Raw genomic sequence first — 13316 nt, 5'->3', positions numbered from 1 at the left:
AAACGAGGCAGAAAACATATCCCTATTATTTGCATTCACAAGCAGGAACACAAAGAAAACTTTGAAGCAGCAAAAGACAATTTTCATGAGCATATTATTTCCAGAAGGAACGCAATTTATAACCAATTTTATAACAAACACTGGCAGAGAAACAGTGAAACAGGTTTAGTGTTTTTAAAGGAATTTACTTGTCGTCAGATGATTACGTCTTTGAATGGATAAATGATATGTACAGCCACCATAAAGTACCACTGTGTTCAGAGTTCGAGACAAATTAATTTTAAAGAATCTGGCACGCAGCAATGCACTCATTAAAAGCTGTACTCGCTTTATAAATTGTCGAATATGGTGATACAAGAGGACAAATAAAGGAGGCTAGATTTCCTCATAGAAAATGTGGACAGGCTAAGGAAAAGTACTGATAAACAAAAACCAAAAGATCCAACAAAACACATTACCAAGAAAAACACCCACTTAAACGTTGCCTATTTTGCAACAGCATGTTGTGTAAAAAATAGAATTATTAGCTAAAAACCAAATGTAACATTTTGGCCCATGCAGAGTAACAGTTTGGATGCTGCCAATGAATTGTGGCAAATTCCACTGATTGATATCAGCAAGAGCCTGGCCACATTCACAATCCAATACTGTACTTGACACTTTTTACCTAATACTGTTTTCTGCATTTGCCTTTTGGCACTTCGCGAAAGAATTAGGGTAGTATGCTGTTTAAAGTACAATATTCTAATCTTTGGAACCAACCAGGAAGAACATGTAAACAAACTTTGCGAACCATCCCAAACTATTCAAGCCTAAAGGTTAAAGATCAGAAAGGAAAATCTATCCTTAAACAGAAGTAGTTGAACAGCACATATCCACACAAAGTCTATGCCATTAATGGTCTCTGTAAATGACAAAGTCAGACTTAGTGGAAATGCATATTGGGCATGATTAATTATCTGTGCTGCTACTAATCTCACGGTTATACTGTGCTCTAGTCACTTAATAAGCTGCTGAAATCTGACAGATTCTGGACATGAGACAAGATTCAATAAGACAGGGGAAAAAACACATGCTCGTCGCAGCTCTAGTCCTTGCATACTACAACACAAAGAAGTCAACCATCATGAATTCTGAGGCTACCAGTTACACTACTTCAAGAGCATGATGGAAAGATGGAAGTCCCCATGGAAGTCTTTGACAGCAAAAGAAAGTAATTTGTCTGGAACTGTGAAAATCTGTCAAGGTCACCTCTGTGGACTCGATTCCTTCAAAGTGCTCATAAATCCTTGGTCCCTTGAAGAAATGAGAAAAAAATCTGGATGAGATTCCCATTGACCAACGTGTATTATTCCAGTGGCCATGTACACCCAAGCAAGTCCCTACTCAGTAGTATATTGCTATTGTGGATAAATCTTCAAGATTTATTGAAATAGCATATATACCTAATATCTTCAACAAATTAAAGAGTCTGCATGCTTTTGTGATCCCAGAACAGCTCTGTTTGGACAATGCATCAGTACATCTCAGGGCAATTCAAAACATTGAAACAGCATGGTTTTGTTCATTTGATGTTCACTGCCCACTTCCCTTCATCAGAGGAAGCCATTCAGATTGCTAAGAAGATACTGAAACATGACAACTTTTCTGCATCTCTGTGCCTACAGAGCAACACTAGTTGCAGCTACAGGGTTCAGTTCATTACAAATGTTCATAGCCAGACACTAGCTGTTCCCACTGCAGCAAATAATCTGATCCCCTAATGGCAAGATTAGAAAAAGATGGCAACAATAGATCACAAAGCAACCTCTACAATAAATTCCATACTGCTAAATCATTGCAACCCATACACCCTTGAGACCCTGTGTGAGTAAAGCTCAATTAAAACAAGGAATGAACGACTGTCTAGGGTACTGTATGCCATGATATTGAGCAGCCTAGGTCATACTATTTGTCAACGGACCAAGGGGAGTTTCAGAGGAGCAAATATCTCAAGGTAGTCCTTTAAGGTGGCAGCTCAGCAAAAGATGGCTCGGATGGCATAAGGGAGGCAGACAAGCAGGTTTTTGAAAATGCATATTACAACCATGCAAAGAGGATATGCATTTTAATACACTAGAGGGGAAAATAACATATACATTGGGCCCTTGCCCTTTCAAAATGCTAAATCAGGTGTTAAGCCAACCAAATAATAAAACAGTTTGAATCAAGGTTGCAAGTGACATTAAAAGTTGCAAGTGAATCTTTGGTTCATTTGTTCAAGTTCTGTTGTGTATTTGGAAATTGGCTAAAGTTAACACTGCCTGTTTTAGTTGCAATATAGTGACTATAGTGGCTTTGTAGCTTTGAGAAGCTCCAGCCTTTAGAACAGGATGATGTATGTGTTTGCCCTAGCATCTGGGGATTGTGTATCCCAATGATGCCATAGTCAGAAGTCCAAGGGAGCAAAAATGTTGTGCTTTTAGAGAGGAAAGGTGGCATACATGCACTCCCACATCAATGAAAGCGACAATGGGCAATCATGGGTGTCAGGGGAAGAGGAATGAATATTGTTTTTTTTCTTCTTTTCAGTCAACTGGTGCTACATGTCTAAGAGGAAGCACGTACTGTACAGTAATAGCCTTTGCTCTCCCTGGTTGACAGGTGAGAGACCTAAGAAAGGGTGGAAATTGGCTGTGATTAAGATAGAGAGGAAATCTGGAAAAAAAAATAAAAAGGGGAGAAGGGGCAATGAACACTCTGTTTTTTTTATGATTGCATCATCCTTTGTGTTATTTATGTGTATAAATGTGTTTAAACAGTATTCCTATTGCTAGACTTGTTCCGATATACTACATGTAATACTATGAAACAATATTAATACCTGGTACTAAACAGTAGGGTTTTAATACTGCTTTATTAAAAAATGTACCTTATTTGATATCTTGAATGTAAACTTTTTTTTTTCTTTTTTTTTAAGTTGGAATTGTCCTGGATTTATATGTTTTTGGGCTAGTTTTGAAAAGCTGTAGCAGCCCTGGTAATGGCATGTCTAATGATAAAACAGCATATAGAGGATTTTCGTGGAGCAAGTGCTTTTAATCAATGTTCATTTTCTGCCAAGGCCACAGCTGCCACTGTTGCTATTTTTACTCAGAATGCATCTTTCTCAGCACTGACATAGGAAATTACACAGCTTTTCTAGTAGAAAAATCAACCATCAAAAAATGCATGTGCAAGTTACTTGAGTCTACACTGAGTGCTGAGAAAACATGAAGAACATGAACAGTGCAGCATTATGCATGTTACAGAAGGTAACTGTCAACCTAAAACACTGTACAACAGGACCTTAAGCTAGCTTAGCATTGTGAGAACTTATCAGTTTTAGACAATATGGAAACTGGCTCCAATGTCACTGTGCAGTGTCATAGCTCTTTATCTGCTCTTTATAATGTTATGCTAACATGGGGTAAACACTGATCTCCATTTTATAAAGAACTTCTATCTCTTTCTTTTTATTTTTTGCTAGTGATTCAGTCTATTCAGTCTATACACAGACTGAACATTCTAGGAGGCTAAAGCAATAATTGTTCATGGCATATAATCATATCTTAACAAGTAAAACTATCTTAAATATAAAAATGTTATAAGAATTTCTTTTTTACATTTTAAGCTTGAAAATTGTCTAATTCTATCTGTTAGATAACTGAGCTTATTTCGTATGCTCATTTTTAGAAAGAAGCCAAAACCAATTTTAAAAAGTAAAATTCTCCTAGAGGGAAAGAAGTAAAACCAACTTAAGCTTCGAGTAAGTTTGACCGTTTGTAATGCTTATTTCTAAAACATAAGCTTAATGCTCAGAATTTCAATAAAATATATTTCAATTACATTTTAAATAAAACATAAAATAATATCTTTGAATGTCTTAAAATAAAAATCATGACCACTTATTTTCAGCACTAGCATTTTTATCACTTTATTTTATTAAAGATATTCCTTTACTAAGATATCATTTTTGCTGGTGTTAGCATAGTCGTTTAAACTCTCTCAGAGCCTAACCTATCAAGTTCAGAGAAGTGTAAAAGCTCAGATGTAAAATCTGACAGGCAACCTGATACATAGTGCTAAACGTCTCCGTGCTCTTACCGTCTATTATCATCACTCATAGAAAGCCCCTTGTCCAATCAGATTACTCAGTCAGCGCTAAATGCTTTACAATTTCATTTAATGCATTTATTATAGTAGGAATACAGTATAGGTAGGAATATGTTAAGGTAAGCCTCTGGATTTTAAGGAAAGATTGTTAATACTGTAGTTAATTTGATAGGACATATGTTAGTGTTCCCCATACATTGATTTATTTGTGGTGGCCTGGCACAATATCAACACTGACCACCACATATTGATTACCTCCCTTTTTCCTTTTTTCTTGTTTTTGCTGTTTAAAAAGGGATGCAATCTTATTTCATTGTAGAGCTGCATTGATTTACTTAGCCCCTCCTTGCCACCCCATACCTCTCTCTCTCTCTCTCTCTCACACACACACACACACACACAGGTGTGACACTTCTCATGAGAAAATGATGGCTGCATTAAAGTTTCCAAGCAAAAGGATATTAAAGTATCTTTAGGTATCCTTATTTAATATAAACTTTACATTGGTAACATTGGTAACATAAAGATAGATAATGGATACATTGGATAAACTAAAATAGAAATGTGTATTTGTGACCAAATCTGTAAAACCTGAAAACTTTCTACTTTCTGTCTTTTAGATTCACTTTGAGTGAAGTTCCACCATATGGGTACATGTATTACAAGTAACCATTAGTTGCTCTTATGCAACTGCTTATGAATTATTTATATTCGTGTTGGCTATGGAATGGAATTGTGCTCTTATTCACTAAACACATGGGCATGACCTTATAAAAGGATCATTAGTGATCCTGGTAAAAAGATCTCTACCGGCTGTTAATGTTAAAGATACTACTACTACTACTACTACTATTACTTATAATAATAATAATAATAATACAGTTTATTTATATAGCACATTTCATTTATATAGTTAAATAGACTCTATCCAACTATTAACATTATTAATTTGGCAGTTATTAAGCCGCTTCTTAAAAAATCTAATTTGGACGCGAATGAAATAACAAATTATAGACCGATTTCAAACCTCCTCTTTATATCAAAAATATTAGAAAAAGTAGTATCAGCTCAAATATGCACATTCTTGCAGGAAAAAAACATCCTTGAAGAATTTCAGTCAGGTTTCAGGCCTTATCATAGTTCAGAAACTGCACTAGTTAGAATTGCAAACGACTTGTTTTTAGCTTCGGACCAAGGCTGCATCTCAACACTAGTCTTACTTGATCTTAGTGCTGCATTCGACACTATAGATCATAATATTCTCATAGATCGCTTACAAAATCACATAGGTATTCAGGGATAGGCATTAAAATAGTTTAGATCATACCTGTCTGATCGATAACATTTTGTAGATCTAAATGGAGAACTGTCTGGTGTAAGGCCAGTGAAATATGGGGTCCCACAATGTTCAGTTTTAGGACCTCTGCTGTTCTCAATATACATGCTTCCCTTGGGTAACATCATTAGAAGACATGGGATTAGTTTCCATTGTTATGATGATGATACCCAATTATATATCTCAACAAAACCAGACGAAATACCTAAGTTGTCTAGATTAACCGAGTATGTCCAGGACATAAAAGATTGGAAGACCAATAACTTTCTTTTACTAAACTCAGACAAGACAAAGATATTACTCATCGGCCCAAAAACCAGCACACAACAGCTTTCACAATTCAGCCTGCGTTTAGAAGGATGTAATGTTACCACCAGCTCAACAGTAAAAGACCTGGGCGTGATATTAGACAGTAACTTGTCCTTTGAAAATCATATTTCCAATATCACAAAAACAGCCTTTTTCCATTTTAGAAATATTGCCAAACTTAGGAGCATCTTATCCGTATCTGATGCAGAAAAGCTAGTTCATGCATGCATGATCTCCAGACTGGACTATTGTAATGCATTACTAAGTGGTTGTCCTGCATCCTCAATAAACAAGCTTTAGTTAGTCCAAAATGCAGCCGCCAGGGTTGTCACTAGATCCAGAAAATATGATTATATCAAATTCAAATTTTATTTGTCACATACACAGTCATACACAGTATGAAATGTAGTGAAATGCTTACATAACCCCAATATTATCATCCCTGCACTGGCTACCTGTTTAGTTTAGAATTAATTACAAAATAGTATTACTTACATACAAGGCTTTAAATGGTTTAGCTCCCACATACCTAACCAGTCTTAATCCACCACGCTCCTTAAGATCACAAAACTCTGGACTTCTTGTAATTCCCAGAATTTAAAAATCTACAAAAGGGGGCAGGGCTTTTTCATATTTAGCTCCAAAGCTTTGGAATAGCCTTTCAGACAGTGTTCGGGCTCAGACACAGTTTCCCAGTTTAAAAGTAGACTCAAGTCGCATCTCTTTAATCTGGCATACGCGTAACTTATTCCATAACTTCATACTTCAGTACATCTATCCTGAACGGCAACTATGCTAATTCTCTCCATCTGTTCTGTACTTTTTTACCCATCCCGAGGCACCTGGAGATTGTACCAGCTTCAGTATACAAAGGCCAACCCTGCGAGGATCCTGAGGCATCCAGAGAAGGACCAGCTCCAGCTGGATTCTGCTTTATGATGGTTGGAGTTACACATCCTGCTCCTGTGCTCCCAGTGATCCAGACCCCATCTGCCTTCTGCACCTACTGACTCATCCCTATGCTGAACTGGACTTGATGTTGGACACATGGTGTTATATCATCTCTATCTGTTATCACCCAAATGAGGATGGGTTCCCTGTTGAGTCTGGTTTCTCTCAAGGTTTCTTCCTATTGTCATCTCAGGGAGTTTTTCCTTGCCACTGTCTCCGTCACCCTTGGCTTGCTCATCAGAGACATTTCATTCATTCATCCCATTATTATCTAGACACATTTTTCTCACACATACACAATTTATTATTATTTTTTTTTAAATGAATTTATTTCATCTTTGTGAAGCTGCTTTGAGACAATAACCATTGTTAAAAGCGCTATATAAATAAAATCGAATTGAATTGAATTGAATATTATGTGCTTGCCGGCTATGGGTGGAGGTTTGTGGAGACAGAAGTTGTGGGAGATCAGAGGGGATCAATCTTATGGATGCTTTGTTGTATGTAAATTGTATAAGAAACCGATAGTCAATGGAGAAATTGCAGGATCAATGTGATGTGGTGAAATTTTTAGTGAAAGATCAGTTATAACAGGCCAGGGAGTACAATGCACTGGGTTCAGAGATTTCATCATTGTGACAAGCACACTACCTACAGTATGCATGTACGATATGCAAAGTGTCACTGCACAGTCAGCAGGAAAGTAGATATAAATAAGTGAAAATGAAACACTGTCACAATGTACTGTATGTTACAATAATGTTACAATGTTAAAAAATATGTATTGTGTTTTTAAATTTGCTCTCAAAATGCATGTTGAAGTGGGAAAAGTGTTATATAAAGTAATCACACCTAAAAAGCATTTAGTGTTGGGACTGCCATTGTCAGAATGTTACATGTGTTAAAAACTGTGCTGGCATATAAATGAAATATAGTGACTTGAGTAATGTTTAAATTCAGTATACACATGTAATACAATGTATATGTAACAATATAAAAAAAGATTGATTATTTATTGAAACAATTTTGGAATTAAAAAGGTTTCTGTACCTGTACAGATAGTGGGATCAGTGCTGCAGGAAAAGTCTCCAGAAGTCAGGAGGAAGGAGGTACCCTCTTTCTTGCACTTGTCTCGCTTGTGTGAGCGGCGAAGGGACCACCTCTCGCTGGGTGAGAGCGGCTCATCCTCTGATAGAGCTACATTAGCATCACCATTTTGTTTGGAGTCTAACAGATGGACAAACAAAGCCCAAAATCGTCAAGATCAGATCATATGAGTACTCCTTCATATGTTGTCAAAAGAACAATAAAAATAGATTATTAGATTATTAAGCAAAAGAACAATAACAATATATACTGTGATAGACACTTCACTGTTCATAAACAAAAAAGTGTTGGATAAGATGATTGTTAAAAGCAATGCATTAGAAAACCACTGGTGTGTCTCAATTTAGGGGCCACATCCTTTAAAGCATATCCAAATTAGCATTTCCTTTAAAGGAAGTACTTGAATTGTGCTTATGCAAATAAGACTGTCAGATTTTGCTTTGCCTCCCATCTTTCAATTTAAAATATATTTATTTTTATATATATACGTTACACGCGTGCAGGGATGTTGATATATGAGTGACGCACGCGCACTAAGACTTCACTCGTCTTATGAAAAGCTCACAGACCAAGTTACTCCCAATCCAAGCTTTCATTGTACAGTGTATACAGGTCCTTCTAAAAAAAAAATTAGCATATAGTGATAAAGTTCATTATTTTCTGTAATGTACTGATAAACATTAGACTTTCATATATTTCAGATTCATTACACACAAGTGAAGTAGTTCAAGCCTTTTAATTGTTTTAATATTAATGATTTTGGCATACAGCTCATGAAAACCCAAAATTCCTATCTCAAAAAATTAGCATATTTCATCCGACCAATAAAAGAAAAGTGTTTTTAATACAAAAAAAGTCAACCTTCAAATAATTATGTTCAGTTATGCACTCAATACTTAATAGGTCGGGAATCCTTTTGCAGAAATGACTGCTTCAATGCGGCGTGGCATGGAGGCAATCAGCCTGTGGCACTGCTGAGGTGTTATTGAGGCCCAGGATGCTTCGATAGCGGCCTTAAGCTCATCCAGAGTGTTGGGTCTTGCGTCTCTCAACTTTCTCTTCACAATATCCCACAGATTCTCTATGGGGTTCAGGTCAGGAGAGTTGGCAGGCCAATTGAGCACAGTAATACCATGGTCAGTAAACCATTTACCAGTGGTTTTGGCACTGTGAGCAGGTTCCAGGTCATGCTGAAAAATTAAATCTTTATCTCCATAAAGCTTTTCAGCAGATGGAAGCATGAAGTGCTCCAAAATCTCCTGATAGCTAGCTGCATTGACCCTGCCCTTGATTTAACACAGTGGACCAACACCAGCAGCTGACATGGCACCCCAGACCATCACTGACTGTGGGTACTTGACACTGGACTTCAGGCATTTTGGCATTTTCTTCTCCCCAGTCTTCCTCCAGACTCTGGCACCTAGATTTCCGAATGACATGCAAAATTAGCTTTCATCCGAAAAAAGTACTTTGGACCACTGAGCAACAGTCCAGTGCTGCTTCTCTGTAGTCCACTGCTTCTCTGTAGTCCAGGTCAGGCGCTTCTGCCGCTGTTTCTGGTTCAAAAGTGGCTTGACCTAGGGAATGCGGCACCTGTAGCCCATTTCCTGCACACGCCTGTACACGGTGGCTCTGGATGTTTCTACTCCAGACTCAGTCCACTGCTTCCGCAGGTACCCCAAGGTCTGGAATCGGTCCTTATGCACAATCTTTCTCAGGGTCCGGTCACCTCTTCTTATTGTTCAGCGTTTTCTGCCACACTTTTTCCTTCCCACAGACTTCCCACTGAGGTGCCTTGATATAGCACTCTGGGAACGGCATATTCCATCAGAAATTTCTTTCTGTGTCTTACCCTCTTGCTTGAGGGTGTCAATGATGGCCTTCTGGACAGCAGTCAGGTCGGCAGTCTTACCCATGATTGCGGTTTTGAGTAATAAACCAGGCTGGAAGTTTTTAAAAGCCTCAGGAATCTTTTGCAGGTGTTTAGAGTTAATTAGTTGATTCAGATGATTAGGTTAATAGCTCGTTTAGAGAACCTTTTCATGATATGCAAATTTTTTGAGATAGGAATTTTGGGTTTTTATGAGCTGTCTGCCAAAATCATCAATATTAAAATAATTAAAATGCTTGAACTACCTTATTTGTGTGTAATGAATCTAAAATATATGAAAGTCTAATGTTTATCGGTACATTACAGAAAATAATGAACTTTATCACAATATGCAAATTTTTTTTTTTGAACACTACTGTTCAAAAGTTTGAGTCACTTTCTAACTCCATGATCATTCCTGATTTTTATTTCTTTCTACATTGTAAAGGAATGCTGAAGACGTCCAAAAAATGCATTAATCTCCTTTGAACAGTTAATGGTGAGATGTGTCTGCTACTTCTGCTCTGTAAAGACTTCATAACGCCTCTAATCTAAGGTGCTGTTAATTGGTCATTTTTCAGGCTGATAACTCTAAATGAACTTCTCGTCTGCGGCAGAGGTAGGTTTTGGTCTCGCCCTCCTGGGATGGCCTTCATGAAAGCCAGTTTCATTATGGTGCTTGACAGATTTTGCAAATGCACTTCTTGCAAAAACTATATATATATATATATATACTGTATATATAAATTTTTTTTTTTTTTGAGAGAGGCAGGTTTTTATTAAACGTAGTGATATATGATGTTACCCAGCGCCAATTAGACGTCCAGAATTTAAGAAAGAAAATGCAGTATGGCAGTTTTTTTATGCCCTGACTGAAATCGTAGTACAGTTCCAAAACTGTTTTTTTTTTTTTTTGGTCATATTTTTTGTTATATCGCCATACAGTAGGTTGTCATATCCCCAATGTAAATTTTTTACCTGAACGGTTCCTTGCAATGTTTTCCTCAGGTGCAAGAGGACAGGTGTCACTTTGGGTGCTATTTCTGTGCGAGTTGCTCTCAGACTTTCCAAATGAGGCTGAGTCCAAAGCTGTGTCTGGGTTTCGGTGGTGGCGTTTCTTCTTTTTGGGCAACTTTTGCTTCGCCATTGCCAGAGAGTAGTACATCCCAAAATTATTAACAATAACAGGGACTGGCATGGCAATAGTTAGAACGCCTGCTAATGCACACAGAGCACCAACCATCATACCCAGCCAGGTTTGAGGATACATGTCCCCATAACCCAGCGTAGTCATAGTGACCACAGCCCACCAGAAGCTGATCGGAATGTTCTTGAAATGAGTGTGACGGTTCGTGTATGGATCATCAGGGTGTCCACCAATGCGCTCTGCGTAGTAGATCATTGTAGCAAAGATAAGAACACCAAGAGCAAGAAAGATGATGAGGAGACAGAATTCATTAACACTGGCACGCAGCGTGTGGCCAAGCACTCTGAGACCTACAAAGTGACGGGTTAGCTTGAAGATCCGCAGAATGCGCACAAAACGCACCACTCGCAAGAATCCAAGCACATCCGTGGCAGCTTTGGAGGAGAGTCCGCTCAGACTAATCTCCAAGTAGAAAGGTAGAATGGCAACAAAGTCAATGATATTCAGCAAATTCTTAATGAAGAGCAGCTTGTCAGGACAGCAAATGATGCGCACCAGGAACTCGAATGTGAACCACACCACACAGATGCCCTCCACCAGCGTAAGTGCAGGATTCGTCACCACTTCAATAGTAGACACCATCTTGGTAGCGTTGCCATCCGAAATCTCTTCAGTACGGTTCTGGAGTTCATTGAAGGCCTCATGGGTCTCAAGGCAGAAGTTTGTGATAGACACCAAGATGAAGAAGAGTGAGACAAAAGCAACGACCTGCAAAATACAAAACCACCATGTCATCATAAAGGGTCTCTTTCTCTCAAAAGTAAAACAATGTTATTATAAAAACACTTTGCAGAACTAGTTAAGTAACATTATACAGTAAATCAATCTAGATTTAATCCAATCAAAAAGCTAAAATCTTCATTGTTGGTGTTTAATCCATGAGAGATGCGAAAAGCAGAAGATGAAGAATTTGTTCTCAGGAACTAGCTTATTATAAACATATTTCTGTGTATGGTTATATAATATATGGGTTTGCCAAGATTTTATAATATTTTTTTATCATGAGTATTTGAATCAAAAATTGCCAATTGCTTGCCAATTTAACTTCCAACAGAAGTGGAGAATCTGCAAATGAATGAATAAGAAGCCAAATTGACCACATTTTTTAAATATGATGTCATCATTCAAACTAAAGCCCAATCCTATTTGGGCAAACTATTTTTGAATATTACATGAATGTAAAACAGTCAGATAAACTTATAAAAGGATAAGAAACAATAAGACATGCTGTGTGAAAACATCTCTCCATTAGCTGGAACAATTGTGGTTTCCTCAGCTCAATTAGGCACAGCAGGCTGTCCTCCATTCCAGTACAATACAATAACAAAGGGACAGCAACAAAAACAAGCTAATAATCACAACAATCATAAATATGTGGGTATGTGAAGCTTGAAGCACAAATAAAAACATGTAATATATGAATTATATAAAAATAAAGATATATACTGTATATAACTTTATATATATGATAATGATAGATGACTTTGACTCCTATTCGTCCACATGCTAAGCCCAAATCAATACTCTCCCTCCTTTGCTATTTGGCTTGTTGGGTCCACTGCACATACTTAAACAAATCAAAAAGCATAAGGTAGAGCTAAAACATTAATTACAGTTATCTTAGATCACAAACATTAAAACAAAACGTGGCATAATAATTAGATCATTACATAAAGGAATTGTTAAAATATTTTGGGTATATCTAATAATTTGTTCATCTTTTTATTCAGTTCTAGAGCATATTATGATTCTATAGCATTGCACCTGTCCTTTGGCTTACTTTGCACCTCACAGATCAATTTTATAAAGTCCCTTACCTGGGGGGAAAAAAACCTATTTGTTTACTTCTGGCTTTGCTGAAATCAATTATTTCTTTGCCCAAATTAATAGTTAACCATTGCCCAAATGAATAGACCACCAGGTTTTAACACAATAAATACTGCACCAAAACCCAGGAATTTAAAGCAGAATTTACACACTTATTTGCTAAACACCACCCCTTAAATCTTTTGCTGCATAATCCCTTTCATCATTGTAGGTTATGGCATAATATACAGTACTGTATATTTTTGGTTATTCAGATTAATTTAGATAGGTGGTGTTGACTAACCTCTGTGACAGGAAATGTAACATGCTACTGTACCTGGCATTAGTTACCTAACTAGCTACTGCAGCAATGTCACCGCCTTTTAATACGAGACTTAAAACTTTTCAAAAACCTTAAGTGGAATAGCAAGGGAATGGCAAAAGACTGGTTGTAAAAACACAGGCAAAAGACTGGTCGTATGTGCATTGTGGGCTAGAAATCTTGGCATCAGAGGAAGACCAGAATGCAATGTTTACCAATGGACCTTTATATGCTGTCAACAAGACTAAACATTAAATATTGTAATAGTGATAAA

General features: G+C 37.2%; 1 protein-coding gene across 2 annotated transcripts in view; it reads right to left on the bottom strand.

The window, feature by feature from the left end:
• Positions 1–13316, bottom strand: part of kcnc4 (potassium voltage-gated channel, Shaw-related subfamily, member 4) — a 32655-nt gene that overhangs the window by 4368 nt on the left and 14971 nt on the right. For both annotated transcript variants that reach the window (XM_053503824.1, XM_053503825.1), the window contains exons 4-5: positions 10686–11622; positions 7781–7957 (exon numbers count right to left, since the gene is read on the bottom strand). In XM_053503824.1, coding sequence (XP_053359799.1) covers positions 7781–7957; positions 10686–11622 — 1114 coding nt within the window. The remainder of the gene's footprint in view (positions 1–7780; positions 7958–10685; positions 11623–13316) is intronic.

Source organism: Clarias gariepinus, chromosome 9 (assembly GCF_024256425.1).
Source record: "Clarias gariepinus isolate MV-2021 ecotype Netherlands chromosome 9, CGAR_prim_01v2, whole genome shotgun sequence".
NCBI classification, from domain to species: Eukaryota; Metazoa; Chordata; class Actinopteri; order Siluriformes; family Clariidae; genus Clarias; species Clarias gariepinus.
This window is presented reverse-complemented; position numbering and strand designations above follow the sequence as displayed.